Genomic DNA, 26998 nt, shown 5'->3' on the forward strand with positions numbered 1-26998 from the left:
TAGGTGATTCTAGTCCAGACTTAGATTTGGTTTTAGCCTCCTTACCTGAAGGCCTCTGGGTCCCTTTGGTCCATATGGTCCTGGGGATCCCTGTGGAATAAAATTAATGGTAAGTCACTAGAAATATCCATCATCAAGATGCAATGATTTTAGGTGAAAGAGGAGGTAATATGTTCTCAGTAATGATGTCTTCCCAAGTTATCCAAATACCAATGCCAGTGGATTCATGGTTAATGAAATAATTCTAATTAACAAGCCACATGGGGGTCAAACTTTCCTTTAACAAATAAACTCCATGAAAACACAATTTTACAAGTATGTTCTTGGCCTATATACTGACATTTTGATTAGAGTAAAGGATTTCTTAAGATTCCTTTGAAAGCAGTAAACTTGATGGGATACTGCTTTCTTCCAACAAGGTAATGTCAGTTAAATTAACAATTTAGTGAGTTTCCCAATGTCTAAATCACCGTTTCACCCATCTTCAAGGCACGGGACTTGGCAAAACTCTATTTGTACTCAACACTCTTCTAGTAGACAACATTTCAGCATGTTCCATGGCTAGGAAATGCTTTCAAGTCTACTTTTATGACAGTATAATATAGTCTAGTCTCTCTTTTCTCAGATTTCCACTTTTTTTTCCTGCTTTTGTTCTATTCTATATGTGTCCCTTCACACAGAGGCAACTCCTGTCAGTATATTTTCATCCAATTTTATTTCCAATAGATTTTTCTTCAAATAATTTGATCAAAGTGTATGCACAATTTTGTGTCCCACCTATTTGGTCTTCCATTGTATCAAAAATATTTTTTTATGTCATCAATGACTCTCAGTAAACTGAATAATATTCAAGAATATAAATCTATCATGATTTACTTACTCATTTGCCTATTTTGGACATTTACATTGTTTCTGATGATCACTATTTTAAATAATATTATAATGAATAACTTTGTGTATAAATGTTTGTCCAACATCTGATTCATTCTGATAGATAATTTCCTAGAAGAGAATGACTGATGCACAGACAAGCAAAAAGCACATTTAAGATTCTCTTTCATTCTCTTTTGTCTCTCACACCATGTATGTAAAGAAAACACGAAACTTTCTTCCATGAAGTTTGTTCAGATTTCCATTCTCACTACCTGAGTAGAGAGAACACATCTTCATTTTATAGAATCCCCCTCATCACATACCGTGTTTCCCCGAAAATAAGACCTAGTCAGACAAACAGCTGTAATGCGTCTTTTGGAGCAAAAATTAATATAAAACCCAATATTATTATATATCGTATCATATCATATCATATTATACCCAGTCTTATATTACAGTAAAATAAGACCAGGTCTTATATTAAATTTTACTCCAAAAGACACATTAGAGCTGATTGTCCCAGTAGGTCTTATTTTGGGGGAAACACGGTGGTATTATATATTATTTCACTGTTTTCTAATTTGATAGGTGAAATAATGGTTTAATTTTTTAATTTCACTTATCTGATTGCTAATGTATTTGGATATTTTTTTCATTCATTAGCCATTTATATTTCCTTTTTTGTGTCTTTATGTTCTTGGTATGTTTTACTTATGAACTTGCATGAACTCTTCATGTCAAGGACGCGATATTTCACTGACTCTAGACATGCATTTTTCAGATTTTTACATCTCTGACATTGAGATACATCTCTGACAATCAATTGTATCTTTATAATTGGCAGCATTTTTTCTTTTTTTTTTTTGGCATAGAATATAATAGGGCATTTAACAATCCTTGGCATCTAAGTCATTGAAATATGATATTAACTTTTTGTCAGCCATTTTTGTTTCAAATAGTTTTCCCAGTTATTGTTTGACTTTCATTTTTGTTCTATTCTACTTTGTCCCTTCTTCTGTATTTTCAAGTCCAAGTCCATCTCCCATTTTCAAAGATCCTCCAGGAAGAATCCATTCATTCTCACACTTTTCATTTTCCCAGAGATAATTACCAAGCCTACATTTTTTCAGATCCACCTGACTTTTAACTGTACAGTAGTTTAAAATCTTTCAGAAAATCTCAAGCTATTTAAAGTGTTTAGTTACATGAGCCACTGTCATTATCTTATCCTCTTCTTTTCACCTCCTGCCTCATTTTCTCCCCTTGACTCTCTGCTATAATTAAAATAGATGTATTGAAAGAGTTTGGTATCTTAGTGGCATGCTGTTAATAGTTCTTAACTACAAAGAAAACTATTCACTTTTACAGTGTACCTTTTTGACCTTTATTGTTATGCTTCAAATGTGCTCTCTATGTATTTCTCGCCCGTTAAGGAACTCCTCAACCTATTTAATATTATCTCCAGTTTAAATGCTTTACTCATATTTATTTTTTAATGCAAGGTAAATACCTACCCAACCGTCTGTGACTTGCTGCAGTTTCAAAATTTCAAACCCCTTTCTATGTCTAGTTCTGCCACATTATTTATAACTATTTCATTAACTTATGTCACAGAGGTCTTCACTCTACTTTGCAAACTGCTTGTTCTCAGTGTTTACATCTGGAAAACAATTCTACTTTGACCCAATTGGAACTTGAATTGATTTTGCTGGTTAAATTATTCTTTTCACCATAACATTCAATAGGCCTAGACTCAAAGTTTAGGGTGCCACAAAGCAAAGTCTTAATGGTCCATAAGAAAGGCATTTGAGGATGCTATTAACTAAAGTTAGGTATGTGTGGCTTTATTTTCTGCTTTATGTTTAAGTGATGTGAAAATTGAGCCAATGACTCTCCAAGTCCAGTAGTGAGATCAATATAATGCATCCCAGGAATTTTCTCTTAAGGAAACTCAGCCCCAAAGTATTATAACTTTATAGCATTTTAAAAACATGTTCCTTACTTTGTCACCTTTTATTCCTGGTTTACCACATTCTCCGAGTTCACCCTAAAAAATAAGTAAATAAGAGAACATTTGCAGTCATTCAGTGTTATGATTTTCTTTTAAAGATCCCAGTAGAATTTTGTGACATATAAGCACTATGATGGATTACATCCAGTTTTATCCTCAAGTCTGTGGGTTGTTTGGGCATTGAACTCTGAAAAATGTTATCAATGAGTCATCTTTAACTTGACAGAGTCAAATCAGTGATGCCACCTAATAAGGCTTAACATTTTTGAGAGATGGATGAAAATGAAAAGGCAACAAGCTAAGGTTTACTGAGCATCTACCACATATTATATGCCCTTTGCATATGTGATTTAATTGAATCCACGTTACAGCCCAGTGAGATCAGTTTTATAATTCTCGTTTTATTGATGAGAAACCTTAAGCTCAGCAAGATAACTTCCCTCCAGTGAGGTCTGAACCCAGATCAACTCAGACTCAGAGTCCCTGTTGTTTCCACGACACCATGCTCCAGCCCAAGTACCAACTTGGATCAAGTAGTAGTGTGTGCCTAGAAAAGTGTAGGAGAGAGGTCCTGAGGCCATGTCATGACTTGGTAGGAAAGGGACCCATGATGCATGAGCATGGTCTACTGTCAGAGAGAGAGTGGTATTTTCCGTCATCATTCTCCACTATCCTGCCTTTCCTGGAATATTAATGAAAAAACTAACACTTAAATTATGTTTCCCAATTTATTAGTAATGTTATTTTACAGACATTATCTCAGTTAATCTGGCATTAGCTATCTAGGTAGATAGTATTAGCTCAAGTTTACAGACTACAAATTTGTGATTCAAAAAGGTTAAGTAACTTGCTGAGATAGAATGAGAATTGGGACTTCTAAATACTAATCCATTAAATCAGACTGCTAAGACTTCTAATCATTAAACTAAAATGTAACGAAGTCAACTAGAATAACAGCTAAAGTTAGCATTTCAAAGTGCTTTCATACATATATTTATGCTGAGCCTCAAAGCAGTTCATATTTTTAAGATAAGACAACTCAACGGGAGAGGTTAAGTGATTCACTTAAATTATATGCTAGCCTGTAACTCCTCGTCCAGTGCCCTCACTACTAGTTTCTGCGTCTGCCGCTGTTTTATTTTCTCTGCCGCTGTTTTATTTTCTCTGTGCTGCTCTAACACATGCTACTTGAAGTGCCACGCCCCAACTACATAAGGAACCTACACTAAAATATACATCCGTGCCCTGCTTCCTTCATCAAGGAAGTCTCACTATGAAAATAAATGTCAGCTGAACTAAACAGCATACTTAGTGATATAGTGGATTTATATTCTGGTGCAAGTTTTATCTCATAACAAAGTAGCAACAAACAGTTCACAGATTGACAGCCAGCCTGCAGACCACACTTTGAATGGCCCTGCTCTAAGAAGGGAAATCACAATTGAAACCACCAACTATGGATGCAAGGTATATGCCAAAGTCTTTACATTATTGCTAATCCCTACCTCAGCCTTGCAAGGTATATATATATATATATATATATATATATATATATATATATATATATATATATATATTATGTCTGAATGGATATATATCCATTCAGACATAAGGAAAATCAGGCTCAGAGAGATTAAGTAACTTGCCCATGACCACAAGCTTGAGTCTGTTAGACTCTCATGTCCATGTCCTCCATTAGCCACCCAGAGCTGAACAAGGCCCATGGTTACCGTTTGCAAGTCACTTTCCACTAACTTGACACTTTTGCCTAGGTTGCTGCATGGTGTATGGCTGGCTTCAGAGCAGGAAAGAGGGAGGTGTAATTCTTAGATGCAGCTACACCTCTGTTCAAAAGCAATCTGTTCTCTCTCCACATTATACTGTGAGTCAAAATGACCCAGGAAAAACTGAGTTTTCACTTAGAACAAATTGAACATTTATTTCTGAATGCAAACGGAAAATGACTCTTGAAGAATCAATTAGAAAGCAATTAATTTAAAAATGTTGGGTAGGAATAAAATGAGTCAGCCACTAAAATACACAACAGAAAAGTACCATAAATGCACTCAAAATTATTTTGGCTAGAATTCACATTCCATTTGTCCAGACAGATTTGTTAGCTATAGGGTCCTGAGGAACAGCACTTGTTTGGGGGTTGGGGGGGGGGGGGTGAGAGGACAGATTTCCATCAAAGAAAATATTGTACTCATGTTATTTGCTTCTGCAAAGGCATTTTCTTTTTTGGTGGGTTCATTAATCCCTGTGGCATAGTCACAATTACACAGTTCCAGAGAGCAAGTGCTTCAGAAAGCTATGAACAGATTAGCTCTGTTCCCAGACTCTGACTTCTGATGCTGCTACTCCTAGCAAAACTCTGGTTTGAATGTCAGTGGTTCAGGGTCACTTTGCTCTGTCAACCTTGTATTTTCCAAATGAGAACTCTTCTAGTGAACCTGTAATTCTCCAGAAGGTTAAATGAATCTTTTCCAAAATATATAGTAGTATATATGAAGCTTCCTGGTGTTCATAATTAGCTCATTGTATAAATCAAGATAGTGTAGGGAGGCATCCATAACTTCTCTTGATTATATATAGGACAATTTTACAGTTATGGAACTTTTTATACTTTCCCATAATTGTCATTTATTCCCCATCTCTTCCTCATAGCACCTTACCTTTACAGACCAGCAAACAGTTTACAATATATTGTCACATCCATTATTCCATTTGATTCTCCCTCCACCCTGTAAGTTAGGGAGGCCTGTATTAATCCAGTTTTATATGCGTGATGAAATAGACACTCCAAGAAGTTGAGTTGACCAGGTTCTTATGGCGGAGGGCAGAATCATGGCATTTCTCACACTCATTGTCTTCTAGGCCTAACATTTCCAGTGATTGGGGGCTATATGTGTTTGCCTGTATGAAAGTTCACCCCTAATATTTGCAGGGCCAGGGAAGAGTGCAAACAGTGGCCCACATACCATGTATCCAAATAGTTGAAAGTTATGAATCAAGTTAATGAACTAGTCATGTTCTAGCTTCATTTCTTGATAAATACACCTTCAAAAGGAATTTGGAAAAAATCAAAGAGTTTTGGGATTCCTGAGAGGTCCACGTGGAAGTACAGCCCTGTGCCCACAGCCTAGAGCCCAGCCCTTACTTCACTTCCCACCTCCAGCTCCTTCCACAAGAGGCGCTCTGAGTGTGTTTACGTGAAGGTGCCTCAGGTAGCACAACAAAGCTCCCTCCAAGGCCCACTCCCGCCCTCACAGCTAAAGTTTGGCTTTCCTTCAGGCCTGGGAAGAAGATGGACATGGGAAAGAGGTTTGTGTATGGCTTCAAAGCAGGCTTACACCATTTTGCAGGGACTCCTGGGGTCTTGGTTACCCAAAGCATGATCTAGACCAAAGGGGCACAGGCCTTTTGCCCTGCAAATCCTGGCTCCATGGAGTGGGGGAGGGCAGGGGCAGAAGAGACTCAGAGGACCCTGTCAAGTGCAAGCCTCTTGCCCAGGTCTGAGGCTGGTACCACTTGTAGGACAGAATGGACGACAGGGACATGTGCTGATTTCAGACAGAAAATCTGATACTAGAACTGTGGCATAGTTTTATTTATAAATCACTGAACACTCTCCAAGGTTCCTGAGCCCCTGGCCAACTCGTTGACTTCTTTTGAATCAGTCTGTTAATTTCTTTTGAAGTAGTTTGATCAGTTCCCTAATTTATAATTTGCAAATAGTCTACCAACCTCTTCCTTTTGTTTGTTTGTCAAATTTACATCCCCCTGCAATCTCCACCCAGACAGATGCACAACTGAATGAAGCCAGTTGTTCTACACTGTGTAACCAGGATAATCCTCTTCCCCCAGGAGAGGGCTCGGTGTTCCGGTTGTATAGGAAGTGAAAACCGAAGCAGCAAACTAATTGCAGTATTTCTGCATCCGTTTGTATACAGAAACTTTTAGTCTGGGTACCTGTGCTGCACAGCTGTGAAACTGGGGTTCTCTATTCACATTGGCCGAGCTGAGGCTGGGTATGCTTACTCTCAATAATCTCAGAGCACCTTCCACCCCTTAAAACACACACCCGTATGTTAGAGGGAACAGTATATTTAGGGAATCTAAACTCACAAAAATAAAGGAAAATAACTTCTATGAAGTATATAAATGCAGTCATGTTTCTATTTTTCTTTCTGGAATGCTGGTCTATTTGTTGTTACAAACTTACCTTCTCACCTTTGTACCCAGGAATTCCCTAATGGAAAAAAGAAAAGTAAAATATGACATTAGAAGGCATAGTTGGGGGAAGCATTTGATGTTTTTCACTTATAGCATATAACAAAAACATATCTGTACAGTGTTGGAAAATAAGACCATATATGTGAACTAATTCACTGTGCTTTGAGCTTAGGGAATGTGTATTTACTAGAACCTGTTTTTCACTTTATGACATTCTATTCTCATTTCCGGGTATTTTTTTTCAAACCCACTTTCTTGCCCCTTGGCCTGAAGCTGAAGGAGAGACTATACACTGAAACTCATTGTAGAAGTGAAGACCTATCGTGTTCCTTTCAAAATTGTTGTATGGACTTTTAAATGATGCGCTATCATAGCTGAGAAGGTTTCAGAGAGACTGGTAGAGAAACTGGATTGGAAAATGAGCTAAGATAATGGCCTTTAAGATGTACACAAACATTTATATCCATTACGATCCTCCTTTCAAATTTGGTCTAGAATATAAACATCAAGGATATGAATGGTTCCTTTATCAACCCTAATGAGCCAGTGACCTTTAAGTTACTATATTTTATCTCATGCTAAATAAGGGGCCGGTGCTTCTGTTCCTTCTGTTCCTCTTCTGCGTCACTCTGGGGAATGCTGCACAGCCCTCATCATTGTGTCGCTGCTCATAAGCCCTTTAAATAATACAATACTGAATATTAAATAGACTGGGAATTTACCAACTTTAAGCAACAGCAATCTTTTTCAAATAGGATTTCATACAACTGTAGTTTTCAAGTATGAAAATAGAATTGTAAGACATGTTTTAAGTGGGCTGGAGAAAGCAGTGGAATAAACAAGCTATTCTTGCAGTGACGTGAGTCAGACTACAAAATTTTGTTCTGTATGTGACTTTTTTACAAAAGGTAAAAAGGAAAACTTCAGGGAGGAAATAACACTTCTTTCCAAATGGGTGGTCGCTGAGACATAGAAGATAAAAATAGAACTAGTCCAAGACAATATTGCTACAGTTTAACCCATTTTTTGAAACATTTATTCACATAAATGGTTTACATTTTAGTATCATGCTTAAAATTAAGGACAACATTATAAATAGTAAAATTAGGGTTCTCTATTAAAACAAGTCATGTGAGCAGTGCTAAGGAAGCTAGACTTCCAATCTCAGAAAACTTGGGGTACGATCCACCGCTTACAACACACAACATTTAAAATTCTGTCATTACTTTATGTTAAGAGTTAACATTGTATTTAGGAAGGAACCAATACAGTTTACAAGTTTATTACTTTTTATAGTATTCTGTTCTCTTTTTTTCCTGCTTTCTTTTCTGAAATCTCTGGTAAATTTATTTGGTTGCTATCAGCTCCCTTCCTGCTTTCCTCCCTCCCTCCCTCCCTTGCTTCCTTCCTTCTTCCTTTCATGGCATCTTAATTATTAATTTTTAAATATTCAAATTTAAAATACCCAAAACTGCACTCGTCTGTCTCTGCCAAATTTATTTCTGATTTTCCTACTTTCATTAATGGTACCAATGGTATTTCAAATCACTCAGGATCAAAAGTTTATAATCATCTTTTCTCTCCACTTGCCCCTTATATTCCTTTAACTCAACGAATTAAAAATCTCCAACAGCTTCCACTGCACTTAGTTTTAAATTTACTCTCCTTACCCTAACCAACCAAGCCCTATGGGATCCAGCCCCTGCCTACCTCTGTAGTCTCGTCTCTCACGGTTCTTCCTCCAGTTCTGACTTTCTTTCCACTTCCTGAGCCTGCCATGCTTGTTTCCACCTCAAAGCATTTGTCCCTGCTGCTCTTTCTGCCTAGAACACCCTCGTGACCTTGATTTATATTTTCATAACACTTCTCATTTACTGCGAATCATATTCATTGGTTTGCCTATATATTGCCTCCCCCTGCAAGAACACTTTATAAAAGAGGGACCATCTGCCTTGCTCACTCCTGGATCCCAGGGCCCAACAGAGAAAGTGCTCAATAAGTATTTGTTGAATGTATGAGTTAGAGTTAGTCATCACATCCTATCTTTTCTACCCTTTCATGTAGAAAATTCTACCCTTTCAGTGTTCTCCTTTCTATCATATGATGTCATCAGTACAGCCCAATTCTGTTCAGTATAACGTGAGCCTCAAATGCGAGCCACGAGTGTAATTTTAAATTCCCTAACATCCATATTAGAAACCAACGATGCACATGTAAAATTAAGTTTTAATAATATCTTGTATTAATCTGAATAGGTCCAAAATACTATCATTTCGACATGTAATCAATATAAAACATTATCAGTGAGATAGGTTACATCTATTTTTTTTTTTCGGACACTAAGTCATCAAACTCTAGTGTGCTATTTCATTGCTACAGCACCCCTCAATTCAGCCTAGCCGTGTTGCAGCTGCTCGGTAAGCACATATGGCTCAAGGCTTTCATATTGGCCAGAGTGGCTCTAGCCCATGTCCGTTATCTCTCACGTAGGCTGTAGCAGCAAACCTTCTAAATGCTCTTTCCTTTTGCTTGTTCCCACTTCAGATCCTCTTTTAGAGCCACATCAGATTAATCTCCCAATACTCATCCCTTGGGTCATAGGCAGCATCTAATATCTGTGGGGTGGGGGCACTGCCCATCACCTAGCAAAGCCCAGACCTCAAAGCCCACATTCAGTACCCATTATGACCTTCGGGCTGTGTCTGACGGCACTCTTCTCCAGCACCCTGTCTCACCTTTCCCCTGTAGTGCTGTCCCCAGGTTGCTGCTCACGGCACCCTGCACCTGGAGTGACTGGTCCCTTCTGTCTTCCTGTGCTGTCCTTTCCTGTCACAATCCTACACTCTCCAGGGGCCATCCCGTACAACCTACCCTGGCAACTCTAATCTCTGAACGCCCAGAATATTTTGTGCATACAGTTTCTACAACGTTCTGACACTCTGCTTCATATCATAGCTATTCTAAATATCTTCTCTCCCCTACGAGATAAACTTTTCAAAAAGGTAAATGCTTTGTCTTAGTTTCCTTTGCACCTAACAGGATGCTTTATATGTGGAAGATATCTAAGAAATGTTTCCTGAATGAATAATACAGATTTCTGAATGAATTTTCATTGAAATGATCAAACTTTGTATCAGACTTTTTCATGAAATTGACTACAAACACCAAAAGGAAAGTTTTAAAAACCTCTGGGTCTGAGTCTTGGGCTTTCATCTAAGGGGACCAACAGAGGAGAACTATAACATGGCCTCCTTTTTATTTCCTGTCCACTTCTCTGCTATGCACTACACTACTGCAATTCCCCAGAAAAATGCAAACGAAAAAAATTTCTGTAATTATTTCTTAGGAAATCTCAGACATATTCTAATTTTAGAGATAATAAATCAACAAGAATGATCTCTTTCTTTTGGTCTGTAGAATTGGATTTACAAAGCATCATTTAGATTATGTAATTTTATGCTTCCAGAATTTTAATTTACTCTTTACTGGGGAAAAAAAAACCCCACAAGAACTGAAATAAAATATTTTTCTGCGTTGAGCCTTTCACAAGTCTCAAATTCAGTGTCAGGGAATGTCATGTGGTTGACCACTTGTCCTGTTGAGCAGAGTATTTTCTCCTTAATTTCTACTACTAAGATCATATCTGTTTGATTGCCTAAGCCATCACAAACACATGCAGATAGAAATCATTTTTGCACTTGTACTACAGGGGTCAAAATGATACATTACAGAAACTTAGCATCTTAGATTACTTTCTTAGGAAGGCATTCCAGTTGTGTACATACCCCTGGGCCTTTTTCTCCAGGTTCCCCTTTTTGAGCATCACCCTGTGACAAACAAAAAACTCAAGTCAGATTCCACAGCCCTGATGAGGGACTGATTGCTCCATCAAATGCATTCTTCAGAATTCCCAGATTAATGAATTAACCCAATGGGGAAGGCTCTTTGGCCTTTCTCACTGGCATTTTCACCGTGCAGTCAAGGGAGAAAAACAGCAGCTCAGATAGACGTGGCCATTTGGAGTAAAGCCAGACATAGAGGGTGCAGGACCCAGGTACATTTCACAGCTTGGGTCCGTCTTGCATGGCAGGTTAACAACACGGTCGTTGTTCTCAGATATAGCGTTGTACCCACTGGGAAGCAGCCACTCTGGCTTTCCTCCAGGGGGTTTTGGAATGTTTTCTAAAATGTCCCGAAGAGTGATTGCTTGATTTCAGCAAGACTTAGGAAAATATATTATGTGGCACAAAATTGCAAGCCAAATAAATGAAATGTGAACATCAACTTATAACAGGTATTCAACAAAACAAAAAGAAGACATGATGGCATGAATTTGGCCTAACATAAAGTGAGTGAGGATAGAGGTGTGTGTGTGTGTGTGTGTGTGTGTGTGTGTGTGTGTGTGTGTGTTGTAAAGCCACCCAAGGATACTTTACATTCACTTTCTTTGACAAGCAGGCAACTGGCAAAAACACCTCCATGAATCTAACTTATTATGTTTTTAATTATTTCCCTAAATATATTCTCAGAAATGAACTATTGGGTCCAAATTTTGAATTTTTGAAGTCTCTTATATAGTACCTAATTGCTTTCCAAAATGTTTATGCCAAGTTACCTTTGCAATGAAGAGCAGTTTCACCATATTGTTCTCATTAGTTATTATTATTTTAATATTGCTGTGTTAACTAATATAAAAAAGAAACGTTTTTAAAAATTTGAATTACAGAAAAAAAAAGACTAGGTGAACTATAAAGTTGCTCTTGCCCTTCCCCCCAAAAAAACAACAACCTAACAACCTAGACTCCAAAGTTTCTACAGTGTGAATAGTTAGTATTAAAAGGTACGGTCATTATCTCTATTTAAATTTCATTCATTATCTAGTGAAATTAAATATTTTTCTATTTCTTTATTTACTGGTTTTATTTCCTCTCTTGAAAACTGTTTGTGTCCTTTGACCATTTAATTATTAGAGGCTTGATATTTTCTCATCCATTTTATTAAGTTGTTACAAACTATAGAAATTAACCTAATGCCAATTATATTTGACGTGAACATTTCCCTGTATATTTTCCTCTTGTAATGATTTTTCATTATATGGAATTTTGCCTTAAATTTCCACATAGTTATATCTGCTAATCTCTGTCCTGTGACTCCTGCAGTCACACTTGAATTTGACACACGCCATCTTCCCAACATCAATCTGAACACATAATTTACAAAATTAGCCTAGAATTATTTTGACAGCTACACACAGAAAAGAAGTGGGGAAATGCCTGAAGATAGTCTGGGAGTGAAAGACAACCTGTTTGGGTTATTTTTTTTCTATTAGGTTGGTGCAAAAGTAATTGCGGTTTTTGCAATTATTTTTAACTTTTTAAACTGCAATTACTTTTGCACCAACCTAATATTATTATTGTAGGTCAGTTATCCACATACTAGATCCATAAATTGCCTTTGTCAATTTAATATGGAACATGTCCTAATAATTCATGGAATATTGTGCTAATTAACTTGGGACACCATTATTTAATTACAAGTTTCTAGTTATTGGGTCCCAAAGTTTCCAAAAGGTATAGACTAAAATGGTCATAGGTTACTCAGAATTTGTAAATGCAAGCTAACACAAACCAGATAGATAATGTAGGCACATCCTGTATTCTTTGCAGAAATCATCAGATTTTTGGCATTCACATATACTACAAAGCTCTTTTTCTTTCTTAATTTTTGTTCTTTAAATAAATCTAGAAGACAATACACTGGTTTAAAGAAAAGCTGTTTGTTCATTTACCGGATTTCCTTTTGGTCCTCGCTCACCTTTGATACCTGGGTTTCCATGGGTACCCTGAAGACAAAGGGAAACAAGATTATATTGAGCAGCCATTCTATTAATTTACTACTTCTTATAATAATTTCTGTTCAGCTTCATACCATAAAGTGAGGTAAGATTGTAAAAAAAAAAAAATGTACCTACCAAGCAGAGAGTCGAGTCTATTCTCTCTCTCACTACACACCAGAAAGGGTGCACTGTGCTGAATAGGCAGTTTCTCTAGATTTGCTCAAAAGAGAATAATGTCCTCTCTCCCTGATACCCAAGGGACAATCTCAAAAGGTGGAAGAAGAGAGTTCTCCAAGTCCTGTTCCAGAAAGGTGCTCTATTTTCCTATTCTCAAACCACCAAAAAGCTCACTTTTCTGAGAACTGCTTTTGGGGGCACCCAATAAATGCTAAATAACAGAGTTCTATGGCTATCCTTATTAAAACATGGTACAATCTCCTCTAAGAGTATTGATTGACTGAACTTGTTAGATTAGCTCAGCAGTTGCAAGTTTTCTTACTTTCATTCGAAAACATAATTGAATATCACGAGTAAATCTTCCACTGGTAATCCATTAGTATAATAATTATAAACTAAGACTTTATAAGAGGGGAAAGCTTTGCTTTGGCTAAAGTCAGCTTCTACTGGTTGCCACACTATCATGTAATGTATCTAACTTTGTATTTTGAAGGAAAAAGACAAACACACATCCTCACTTTCTACTGCCTTGATAGGTAGAAAGATTTGGAAAAGTACATGCTTCAGACTCCAGTCTCAAAGTAAAACTTGTCACAGTCTAAGAAGTTCAGAAAACCCATTTTCCTCTCCACCCCCCAAATACAAGTATTAGTTCTTAAAATTTATCCATGCATTTTTGTGAAATATCTCCACTGGGCTTCTGAACTTTAAGATTTGGAATCACATAAATAAATGAAATATTGAATGAGCCAATGGATGCTTTCTGATGATCTGGTGTTAGAGAAATGTCCAGCTTCTCCAGTAATTATGATGTCACTTCAAATGCCCTCCCAAAACAGACATGGCACCTACCAGATATTAGGCTAGAATGTAAAGAAACCACTCCTATTGGGATTATTTTATTAAGTATTGAATTATCAGAGTAAATCCTGCCATTTCCCTTTGGTTGCCAAGTGGTTACTTCCATGTCACGGAATTCCCTCTAATCCCCAAAGCTTTCTGACCAGAGCTTTCTCCACACAAGACCACACAGTGTTGCCCTTGGGTACATGTAAAGACACAATTACCTTCCAGAGAGATCTGTGTTACATACTTCTAGGTGAAGTGAATAAAGCTTTGCCTAAAGCACTGAGGATTTGGATGACCTCTTTCTGTATTTTCACTTCAGTACTGAGAAATTCTGGCCTCAGTTGTCACATAAGAAGTGATGCTAAAATATCCTTTGGGGAATAACATCATTTTAAACCAAGTCTGTCCGTAGTTCAGGTCAGTAAAATCCCAGGCTTATTTCTAAAGACAGAATGTATCCCTTTAGGAATAAAAGAGAGAAAGAGCATTTCCTTCTTTTTGGGGCTATTGGCATACAACTGCTTTCTGACGGCACGAAATAGCCCTGCAGTTTTCAAGTGTGAGTAGTGTGATCATTGCTAGGACTTCCTGAACTTGACCCTAAATTCAGAAGAGAAATATACTCACAGGAAGCCCTGGATTGCCGGGATCCCCCTTCTCGCATTCACAAATCTTGCGTTCACACTGAATCAATAATGAAATACAACTTTAACACATAGTGAAAGACAACATTTCAAATCTTATTCAGTACAGTACTGAATGGAACATTCCCTTGAAGGTATTTTACCTTGTAAGTTTATAGAGATTTGCTCTCCCTACTAAATTATTCTAGGAAAACTCAGATCTAGTGAGAGCCAGCTAATAAAGTGTTATTAAATGTTGCCCTGATTAAATAAAACAGACTATATATCATCATCTAGTTTCTAAGGGGAAAATAAACATTTTCAGTGGACTCTTAGAATTTCTGCTGTTTCTCTTTTATACAACGTATCAAAGCTCAATAATACACAGATATCAAACATTCCTTTTCTCAGCAAAGGACAACATTTGATTTATAACATATTTCATCCATTCTCACACACATTTTTCCTTATTTTAACACCTCTGACATCAGAGTGAGCCCAGTCAGGGTGAAGCTGCTGAGTTCTGCACATGCACTTTAAAATTTACAGAATGAAATGGAAGCAATCCCCAGAGACACTCCTGGTGCACTCTTAAGAAATGCTGCATCACCAATACTGTTGATGGCACAGAGGCTGGTATTTTATGAAAAAACAAGTACATCAAGGACTGAGACAAAAAGTGCTTCAGAAGATTTAGACTCTGCATGTGAAGAAGTTTGAGAAATAACCAATTCAGTTTGCTTATATTTTTCTCTGATGTGTATGCCCCAAAGCGATACAGGATCTAAAATTCTATTTCTATATAAATCTAAAATGGCTCTTTACGTAAGTATAAAATGAAAATTTGTAATTGATAAGAAGGCACAGCGTCATAGTTTAATCGGCAGAGTTATTTCCTGCTCTAATGCCACATAAAATAATAGTGTATCTGACCTTGTATAAGTCAATGAAATGTGCTGTATAAGTTTTGGTTGGCTTCTATTGTTTTATATAATGCTAATACTTGTAAATTTTCTGATGTTAAATAAGCAGTTTATCCAACTAAGTTCAGATGTTCCAAACTCCTTGTGCTAAGAAATACATATTCAGTATAGGAATCTTAGGTAAGCTGGTGGTCATCTATTGTGCTAAGTAGTATCCAATCCCACCCACGTTGGCCAGCTCCTTGGCCACTTGGTTCGCTTTCCACCAACCATCGGAAAGAATGAGCTTAAAGTCAATCGGCAGGCAGCAGGGGGTGACTCTGAATTCTGCCTTTTAGCGGTGACGCTGCCTAATTGGCCAACACCAGGAACACGTCCCAAAGTGGAGGACCCCCACCCCCACGCCCGCCCACCACCAGTAGCTGGTGTCAGACACATCCTTAGAATAAAGGAAGTCACATCACAGCAAGCAAAAACTATGCCATTTGGTTATTAATAATTTCTAAAATCAGTGTCTAAAATCACATGACATTTTTCAAATTTTTCCAACCTGCAGTGGATATGGTGGCCTAAAAGGAGAAATCAGATGGCTAACTAGAAATAAAGTGGATCTTTTGAAAAATAGCTAAGCCTTTTTATTTAGTCATACCTTATCTTCTAATGCTGATTTGATAATGCAAGCTTTTAGAGTAATTCATAGTAATCAAGGCATGTGATACTTACCTTTTTTTCAAATAAGATATCCTAGGAGGGAAAAAAGAATGAAACATTAACTGAATTCATGGCTCTGCTTCCAACTTCTTATTAATCTTAATTATTCCCTATGGGATATGCAGTTTCCAAGAAGAATAGCAAGTCAGCCTTTTTAACCTTGTGAAAGCAATAAAGCCAACCAGCCAAGGCATACTCGGAGCCACAAAACAATAGGAGACACGAAGGACACTAACATCAGAATTATTCTGTTGTCGAGAAACTTTATCCTATTGCATCCTATGCTTATATTTTATTTCTTTTATCAGCTCTATCATCTCCATAATTTGGCTATAAGCTTGAATCAGTCATAATGAGAAATTTCTTACTTTTACTTGCAAAGACTTAGGCAGAATATATAATTGTGTATTTTCTCATCTTTTATTTTTCCATCTTTATACATATATGTATTTTGGGGGCGCATTAAAACATTAATTTTGTGGTCATAACTTCATCAATGGTAACGAGCCTTAGAAGTCAACCAGGTCGATATTTTGTACTAAGGAAACTTAGGTTCAAAGAGTTATGACTTGTCCAAGGTCACACACTTGGGCTGAGCTGCCTGACCAAGTTCAGTGCTACTTCATACTTATCCATACAGAAATGAATTAGCAAGAATATCTGTCAAAACTACTTTAAATTCCTAATTTTAGAGAAATCCACAATCTGGTTTTTGTCCAATATTTAGGCCTCACTACCCCACTGCAGTTCAGTGCATATTATTTGATAAGTGCACTGAAGCCCCTGTCTAAAGTCAAACAGTGGGGGGAAAATGTAACCTATGTTTACAGATAGAACTATTGCTTTCTTCAGGTAGATATTATGTGTCAACGGAATGCCTATGACTGAATCTGAAGGGGTAACTTACACAGAATAAAATGGGAAACTGACATAAAACAGCACTAGAATATTTGTTGCAAGATATTAAAAATGAAGGATGAAATGAGGACGTTAAAGTCAGAGTTGTACCTTTATGGAGGATTCTGCATTCTTTTAGTTTTGTTTTTACTTTATTTGTACATCCATACAAGCTAACAACATAGAGGGAAGGTACAGCAAAACGTTTTAAGTGACTCAATTTAATGGGAGGGAAAATGAGGCTGGGAATTGTCATCCAGGGTTTTCATTCTGTTTCCACTATTAATTACTCGTGTTGCCTTGGGCAAGTCATATAATCCTTCCAGGTCATTCTCCACATATATAAAATGAGAAAGTTTGATCACAGAGTCTTGGGAGCTGTAAAACTCTGTTCACAGACTCTTTCTACAAAATTCAGGGTTTCACCTGTGGTCCTCTTTCCCTTTTCCTCCACCCCTTCCCACCCCGATGATTTTTATTACTAGCCAGTATAAATCTAGGCTGAAAGAAGGTGAGATACTTGTTTCTTTAAGAATTAGTAGGTCAAGTGGAGAAAGAGGAACTCAGATACGCGTACACTGACAGTCTCAGTGTAAAATGGCACTACCCTTCTCCAGAACATTTGGCTGTGCTTAGAAAGCTGAAGATGAGCATGCTTTGTCTCTAGGCTGCCCAGGATATGTTCTTGTTTCTACCTGTTATCCTGGCAACCCTTCCGGACACACCCTAGAGAAATTCTTGTACATTTCAGCATTCGTTGTTTTTAATAGTAAAAAATTGGAAATAATTACAATATCCATCAATAGTGGAATGGAAATACTATTTAGCAGCTAAAGTGAGTACATTGGATATGCATATTTCAACATAGAAAATTTTCCAAAAACATTGAGTGAAAAAGCAATGTGATCTGAATTATAAAAATATTTAAAATACATGTCAGAAGCTTGGTTTCTTCTGGGAAGGAGAGAAGGAAAAGGAATTTGAAAGGAGTGCAAGACAGACAATAACATGACTAATAATACAAGTCAAATTGTAATATTTGAGAACAACTACTGAAAGAAAGAAAAATTCAAAGTTTTTGTCACTTTATAATCTTTTTTATAATACATAATAGCCTTATCAATTTTAAACTCATGAATTCAGCTGCTACTGTGCCTGATGTAATTTTACACTTTTTTCGCTTTTTGAAAATTCAATTTCCGCTTTGCCGTAAATAATACCTTTAAAATATATGCCACGAGGATTAAAACTGTAACAACACAACTAACTAATTATTTTTGGAGCTAATTTGATTTTGTGTTTGTTGGAATTTATATTTCCATGGAAATCAAGAGGACCCCAAACTGCACAATAGATAAGACTGTTTTAAACAATGAACAAAGCTTCATCCCTAAGGGCTCTTATAGTCTATAAGCCCCAGTGACAGAAAACAGACAGCTCACAGTAAGCAGCGTGGGAAGGAGATCCTAGATTGGGAGGGGGGGGCACAACAAGATCATTTCTTGGAATAGGTGGGTTTTCTGGATAATTTTGAAGAGAGGAATGCAAAGGACCAACTCATTGATGGAATGCTGTTCTATATGTCAAAGTTTATGAGGAAAAAGGCATAAAGACTTGTGTGGGCAATGAGACAAAGGAGACAGTGAGGAGGGACATTTTCAAAGAATGGATGGAAAGGCCTGTGTGGACAGAGCTGGAGGACTTCAGAAGTAGAGAGAACTTTCGCCTTGGCTGAGAGGCAAGCTGTGTGGAGAAGAACTGGGAGAACATGGTCGAAGCCAGAGGGAAGGACATGTTCAGTGAAGGTCTAGGTGGATAATGTGTTTTAAATGAAAAGGATAAATAGAGAAAGGCCTTCACTAGAGTGAAAGAAAGTGCATTTTATTAATGGAGTCAGAGTTTTATGATGGCATATATGGGAAAGGAGAAGGCTAGCATGGAATTGCTAATTTTGTGAATGACTATGATTAAGTCAATGCTATGAGGAGGGGACAGAGGAAATGTGAAGAAGGTATCAAAGTTATAACATGACAGAAAACAGAATGGGAATAAAGAACTTTCTAGGCAAGGATTACAAACTCTATGACAAAAAAATATATATATTTTCAGCTTAATATAGTAGCAAAATAGCCTTTATAAAATCTGGGTAGTGAACACACAATGTGATATATGGATGATGTTTACAGAATCGTACACCTGAAACCTATGTAACTGTACTAACCATAGTCACCCCAATAATCTTTAATTAAAAAAAAAAATCTTAAACAAGAAACAGAAATGAGTTCCTAAACAGAGGAAGCCTTGAATAACTGGGAAGTGGACTATACTTAAAAAAATTGATAAAGCATAGGATTCTAACGGATATAGAAATTATCAAGTTGATTCCTTTTGGTATGTAAAGGAAAACACTAAATTGATGTTTTTCTTAGTAATTTTCAGAGAAAGAGACCAATTTGTCACAGGCTTTATTCCCATAAAGGCTTTTTAGAATATTTAATATCAAAGGTGATAAATAATTTTTTTTTTTTTTTAATCTTCACATACTCTCTCTTTCTCTTCTAAAGGACCAAGTAATAGATCCAGGAGATTGGGTTGAATCTGTTCCTTAGGTTTCAATTCCGTTATGTAAATAATAATAGAATATATTTTTCAATTAAGAATCATCAGGTCTGTCTTGGGTGATTCAGACCTGAAATGTTTTCATGGGGTTCTTCCCTGGTACTCCTTCCTAGAGGTGCCAAGGAACATGCAGTGATTCCTTGATTTGTCTTGGCTCCTGCAAGACCTGGTCATGGTGGACACTCATGCCCATAATTTCAACTAAAGTCTACTCCGCAATCAAAGGGAATAAAGTGCTGATACAAAACAACAACCCAGATGAATTTTAAAATCGTTATTCTGGGAATAAGAAGCCTGACACGAAAAGGGTCCACACTGTATGAGATTATTTACGTAAAATTCTGAAGTGTGTGCACTAGAGTGAGGAGTCAGATCAGTGGAAGCTCAAGGGTGAGGGGAGGATGTATTGCAAAGAGGCATGAGGACACTTTTGGGGGTACTAGAGACATTCTGGATGTTACTAGTGTTGGCAGTTTCGTGGGCAAACACACCTATCAAAACTCATGGGATTCTGTACTTTAAGTAGATGCAGTTTCGTACTAGAGTTATACCTGATTACCTTATTTTTTTGAAGTCAACTACATAATTCTTTCAAAATAAAAAGCTAAAAAATTCGACTTATGATGTAATAGACATAGATTAGATGAGGAATTTTTCCAATGGTCTGATGAAAAGTCAAGTTCTGCCTTCTAGATGGTGGCAACCTGAAATATTAAACCTTGGTGTATGTTTCTTTGGAGAACCTAATAAGCCCTTTGGATTCAGGAAGTGTTTGGAAAGCAGCAACTCCTTCTAAGAAGTGGCTATTCACAGAGCTTCCATCTGAACAAACAAGCTGAAACCACAGGATGCTAAGGAAGAGCAGAGTCATTAGGACGCTTGGTCAGTTTTTGGTTTCCCCAGAAACAAACAAACAGCCTTGCTTGGAGTCTGCTGCCAAGCGCCTGTGTTCTCAGTTGGGCAGGAGCTCTGGGTGAGGGTGTGTCTAGAGAGAGAATGAACTTCCTGAGCCCCACATCTGGCCAAACAAGGGTGCTTCCTGTCCTGCATCTTCTACAGTCAGCAACAGGCAACTCCTTATCACATCCCCAGGGTACTGTCCCACACATGCTGGAACCTTCTGTTTTCAGTTCAGTGGTGAGGACTCAAATTACGGCACAGGCACCAAGCACCTGCGTGGTTCCCTTCCACGCAGAAGAGATGCTCAGAGACAGCACTCGCCACAAGCTACCATTTCCCCTCTCAATGTGACTTTACAGGGTTAGGCACGCAGAACTCTGGGGTCTCTGCCTGGCCTTGAATTTTCAACTGTAAAATGATGATGATAGCAGTACCCACATCACAAGGTTGTTGTCAACATTAAATAATATAAAATATATAAAGTGCTCAGAACAATGCCTAATACAGAAAGCACTCAAGGCATGGTTATTATTTAGATCAGAAAAACTCAGTGTCTCATGCTGAAAACAATTGAGAAAAAAAAATAAAAAAAAAAGTAAGAGTAATGTTAGAGAGAAGGATTGAGGAAAGGGCAAAAGGGGCAAAACAATCTTTGAAATGGAGCATGAGGTTTTTTTTCAGCGTACAGAAAACAGCCATATGAAATGTTCAGTTCCGAAGGGACACATTTGTCTTGCCCTCTTCTTGAGAAACCAAAGAAAATCAATATTTTTAAGAAAATCAATTTTTTAACACTTAATAAATCAACCATCTTTTCTCCCAGGAGTTTTCTCCTTGAGAAATATTGTGAAGAGGGATTTCATTTTCATTGCTTTGCCTTGTGTTTTCCCAAGCAGCAAGGAAAGGCTCTCACACACAGCTAAGCAACCAATAAAGAAAAGCATTGACACAGTTAATTGGACCAATCAAGTGGGGCTCATTGATCTGATGTGAGAAATGGTTTGGTGACTGCGTGTTATAGGTTATTTTACATTGGGTGGCCTTGTTAATGCCCAAAAAAAACGAGATAATTTTTTTAAAAATTTGAAGTCTATGAACTCTGCTTGAGCATAATATGGCAATAGGTGAGACGAAGTCAAAAAATATTTCTGCACATGGGGAATGGAAAAAGACCAACTTAGCACAAATATAGCACACCACAAGTTGACCACAAATTAAATGTAAGTTAGTAGTGTTCAATGATCCTAGGATGTTTAAACAGAAGTCTAAGGAGTGTTATTAGAAATTAATCCTTCCCAAATCTTTAGCATTGACTAGCAATAAAGTTAGGAATGCAATTCCAGAGAATGAACCTGGTATTTCCCCAATTTTTTATCAAGTGTAAACTATCAAGGAAGTGAATTGACTTCGTTCGGGAAGTTTCTTTCTATTTCCAAGGTAGATTTTTTTCTCTTTCATCTTTTGGACCCAGTGTCTACCCTTACAAAATTTGTAACCAAGATATCAATATTATAATGACAAATATACGTATAAAAACAACCCATTAGATACCTACCAGGCGATCCCGAATCTTATCTACAAGGTCTGGATCACTCAACAGTGGAATGGGTTCACTGGATGAATCCCCAGATATCAAATGAAGTTTGGCTTCATTGACTACAGTAGAAAGTCCAATGGTAATAAATAATATTCCTGCAGTTCTTGCATCTTCAGAAATACTTTGAACGTCTGGATTCTTTGGATGGTCAATGCCATCAGTCATCAGCAAAGCCACTTTCACACCATCTTTACGCCCTTCTCTCTTAAGTAGCCTTGTGGCATTGGAGATGGCATAATAGGAGAAAGTACCTTGCCCAATGAAATTCATAGCCTTGACCCTCCGTTTAAAAGTCTGTAGATCCTTCCAAGAAGAAAAAGGTGGATCGATTTGGACAGAGCTGCTAAACTGAAGGGCTGCCAGTTTGATGTCATATTTCAAGGAGCGAACTGGGGTCAATTGGAAAACCTTGTCACTCAAGCTATCCACAAAATCTTTCTGTTTATCAAAGAAAATAATTTTAGAACTTTCAGAGCTGTCCACGATGAAGACAATATCTATGAAGCAAGTGGAGTCTGAAATAGAACAAATTGGTTAGGCAAAATACTTGTCTCGACTACGTAGTGAAACAATTTCGCGTAAGAAAAGCCCTGAGATGACTTGCTGTGTACTATTTGTTTTTGAGAGGAGAGGGAAGTGAAAAAGAGAGGCACCTTGTAGATAGAGGGTTAAGGGGGAAAGAACTAAATCTCGTTCAAAGTCTGTAAATTCTCTTCCCCTTGTAAAATCATGCAAATCAAAAGCAATAATTAACAAAAATACCACATATTCTGAGCATCTTCCCAAAGTAAAACCTGCTTAACATGGGAGGAAGAGAGTACATCATAGTTTTAAAATTAAACAAATATTGGGCAACGTTGTCTAGAAGTAAATAATACTCTATCTATTTCTCAGGTTTGTGGCCTATTGATGAGGCCCCATCTTGTTTTGGTGTTTTGTGTTCTTTTTAACTTTGTGAAATTAAGGGAGAAAATAACTATACACATCATTTTGTAGAAACAGTAAGGGAGAAAGAAACGTAAAAGCAGAGAACTTAAGATTGAATCTTAGGTCTATATTTTACTGGTTAATTGCCTGTGGCCTTGAATGTGCTCCCCACCTTTCTGGGTCTCAATTTCTTTATCTATAATATGAAAGTGACACTCTGTCATGCCTATTTTATAAGGTTACTGTGAAGCTTAAATGAAATAAATGTACACATGCTCTTAAAACTGATGTTTTTATAAGTGTGCTCTATAAGTATCTAAGGTATAGTATTATTATTATATAATCACATTAAAGTAGAATGTCACATATATACATATATATGTATGTTTGCTATTTACATCAAAGGCTTATTTGGAAAAGCTCGTATTACTAGTGTTTTAACAGGCTAAAACTAATCATTAAAAACAAAATCAAAACATTTTTTTTTTACCCTGGAGATCATTTTTCCTTGTAAGTAAATTGGGCTTTGATCCTTTCTTTCTTTGTCCATATATTGTTTGACTCATAAAAGCTGGCAAAAGCAGCAGATGAAAGATAAAATATCTGTTCCACATTATGGTAGATGGTGAAAAATCATCTGCCTGGAGCACCTTTAATAGAAAAATCAGTTATAAGTACTTTAATAAAATATAATGTTTGCTATTTTTAATTTTAAGCCAGCAGAATTCAAAACTGGCATGTGACTGGTGAAAAGAGTTTTCATTTGTTTTATAGATAAATATCCACATTGAAATTTTAAAAGTTTCTAACCCAAATAAATCATGGCACTACAACTAAACATTTATTAGTGAATGTTTCTATAAATCAAAGAATTACATCTAAGTAGTCTGAATTTCCCATTTTTTTATAGGAAGCAGGGAGTTGGGAGAACCATTTAAAACATTTCAGTCCCATTCTATATTGTGATTATGGTTCAATCACAGGGTCTGCTTTGACATTTCCACATTCTTCAGGGTGAATTCTTATTATTACATGATTGTTTCATTCATTTTTATTATAACTAACTCCTGACGATCCCAATATTTTTACAGGGTTGTAGAGAACCACCACCATTTCAGTCTCACTATTTACAGGTATAACTTCAGTGAGTTCAGAGGTCAAATCAAAACTTAAGTTGCCCTTCTGTTTCCATAGAACCTCATTTCTCTTTTCTACTCCTGTTTTGGAAACTGTATCTCCACCAGAGTTCCAAGTTAGACCACAGCTGCATATGCAATGAATCAAAAGAACCTGAGAGCAAAAATCACAGATTTGCAAGCAACACTGTTCTTCTAGTGTTAGCTGGAATAAACAGAAATAGGACTTGAAATCAGGAAGCACCCCTTCTGAACAGCTCTGTGAAATTATTTTTCTGCGTAGATTAATAATTGAAAGTCTAATCCTGTATTAAAATCTTCAGCTGTCTTTATTACTCAATATGCCCAGCTATACACCAAATAACTTTTAATTTCCCACCTTTCTCTGGTAAGAAAAGACTCATATGTGGCTATCTCAGCGTATCAGGGAATGGGAAGAAGAAAGCTTATTTTGAGCCAATGTTCTGCATGGTTGGGAAATGCTTGCATGCTTAAAATATATTAAATTCAGAAGTTCTGGAAAAGGAATCACATTTTCCTTCTTTGGCACCTTGCCTTCAGGGAATGGGAACTGGGAAATCATGAGCATGATTTTTCCAGGCTGTGAGTAGAAGATGGAAATATAAGCAAAAAAAGTGAAGAATGGGATGGGTGACTGAGTTCTTTCATACATGCCAGATGGAGAAACCCCAAAGAGAAGCAAAGCTGTTGGGCTAGGGATGAACCAATGGATGGCTCCATGCCATAGTCTCCTCCTCAAATAGCATCATCTAGCAGGAAATCTATTAAGCTGACTTTGTATCAGTGTGGCCAAGCATCTCTGCACCAAGTGCAATTGACCATATGTCAGCTGCTCTTCAGACCAGGTATGCTAAGATGTGAAGACAGCTAAGCGTTGGAAGGAAGGAAGGAAGGAAGGAAGGAAGGAAGGAAGGAAGGAAGGAAGGAAGGAAGGAAGGAAGGAAGGAAGGAAAGAAAGAGCAAGAGTTGTGCTAAGGAAATGGATTACACAGAGGACATCCAGGTCCCTCTGGATGTAATCCCCTTGCTAACCAGTGAGATGGATACAAAAGGATGTTCGAGTTTAATTCTGAAGATTAGTGTGAAGATAAGGCTATGTAGCAAAACACAGCTGCTATTGCATTTTCAGAGAAGAGAAAAGAAATAAAACCATGTCCTTGGTATTACATGTCTTTTCTCTTTTGTTGAACCTATACAATAAAGAACTTCTTAGAAGTGCTGTAAATAAGAGACTGAGAATTTAATTTCATTGAGACCAAGAGGGATTTTACAAGCTACCTGATCAAGAGGACTCTTCAGAAACCTAAAGACAGTGATAACTAAGAGCATGAGAAGAAACCCACTTTCTTCTCATTTGTAGGCCTCATTTGCTCTTTGGAAATGCTGCTTTAAATAAAGACTTATCTTTCTCCAAAACTAAGCACCTGCTCATACAGTTTTATTCGCTGGTAATCATGAATCCCTTCCTGAACCCCTGTATCTACAATGTTCACCGCCATAACTTATTCATTAGCATTCCTCACACTGTCTCATATTTTATTACTATTTGCTCTAACATGTTTTATCTAGCTCTCCCAACCAGTTTGGTACTCCTTTCTGTTTTCTGATATTAGTCAGAGGGCAAACTTACACTTTTCTACTTTTCTTTCTCTAGTTTTTTAGTTTTACTGCTTTTCTGAAATCTCTTCTTTATTAGTTTGGCATCTGAAGAGCCCACCCATTTCTAATCACTTTAGCCATGTTTTATTTTGCCTCCATTTTAATAATTCCCACCTTTCTCTCATTTGGAAGTCACCTATAAGTAAAATAGGTTTCAGGGGGAAAATTCCATTACTTAAATGAAAGAAATATAAATCTCTATGTTTATTATTGGTTAAATTTTATAAATCCAGACACAATTACTATCTTTAACAAAATGTCTTATTTTTGCCCTTTTTTTAGCTTAAATTTTATCTTGGGCAAATATCAGGATCAATAACTCCAAGAGACTTTATATTTTATGAGTTCTCGTTCTCATAAATAAAATTATCACCAGAGTTTACCAATTTTAGTCGTAGTGTGTGCATCTCATTTGTTTCTATCTGAAGATAAAATGGTGAATAAATACTTTATTCAAATTGTCAAACTGGCCAAGTTTTACAGTATCCTGCAATTAATACTGAATTACAAAAACTTGTACTAAATTAAGAAAAAGATGCCCCCAAAGACATAAACATCACTATAATGCTATGCTGTAGACTGTAAGTTAAAAATAAATTTTAAAATAACTTAAAAATAAATTTTAAATTTCTACATTTTAACAATTACTCATAGTTTTCTAATTCATTTAAAGTAATAACAGAGGATTAAACATTTTGATCAGCTTTCGTCACTTAGTAAGCATGTAAACCATTTAGTTTCCACACTTCCTCAATGGTCCTATCCGATTCCAAGTGATTAAAACCAAGCAGTGATGTCTTACCTTATAAAGTCTGTCAGACAGGAATTAAAGACAGGTTAAGGAAATGGCAACAGCAAGGACCATTATTGGAGAAGGAGCTGACCATTTGATATTGCTCTGCCCTGTGTGAAATAAAAACTGTCTTTGCTTTGGATCTTTTGCAATCTTTTATTCATGTTTATTAGACTAAGTTAAAGCAAGAGTGGTCAGGCATTTGGCCAG

The 26998-nt window shown here is 36.9% G+C and overlaps 1 protein-coding gene across 1 annotated transcript in view; it reads right to left on the reverse strand.

Moving 5' to 3' along the window:
• Window positions 1–26925, reverse strand: part of COL28A1 (collagen type XXVIII alpha 1 chain) — a 149833-nt gene extending 122908 nt beyond the window's left edge. The window contains exons 1-10 of the mRNA XM_019729778.2: window positions 26798–26925; window positions 23670–23829; window positions 22211–22767; window positions 16252–16272; window positions 14610–14666; window positions 12909–12962; window positions 10906–10947; window positions 7110–7136; window positions 2876–2920; window positions 46–90 (exon numbers count right to left, since the gene is read on the reverse strand). Coding sequence (XP_019585337.2) covers window positions 46–90; window positions 2876–2920; window positions 7110–7136; window positions 10906–10947; window positions 12909–12962; window positions 14610–14666; window positions 16252–16272; window positions 22211–22767; window positions 23670–23793 — 972 coding nt within the window. The 5' untranslated portion in view covers window positions 23794–23829; window positions 26798–26925. The remainder of the gene's footprint in view (window positions 1–45; window positions 91–2875; window positions 2921–7109; window positions 7137–10905; window positions 10948–12908; window positions 12963–14609; window positions 14667–16251; window positions 16273–22210; window positions 22768–23669; window positions 23830–26797) is intronic.
• Window positions 26926–26998: the final 73 nt, after the last annotated feature.

The sequence above is a fragment of the Rhinolophus sinicus genome, linkage group LG09, assembly GCF_036562045.2.
Source record: "Rhinolophus sinicus isolate RSC01 linkage group LG09, ASM3656204v1, whole genome shotgun sequence".
Classification (NCBI taxonomy): Eukaryota; Metazoa; Chordata; class Mammalia; order Chiroptera; family Rhinolophidae; genus Rhinolophus; species Rhinolophus sinicus.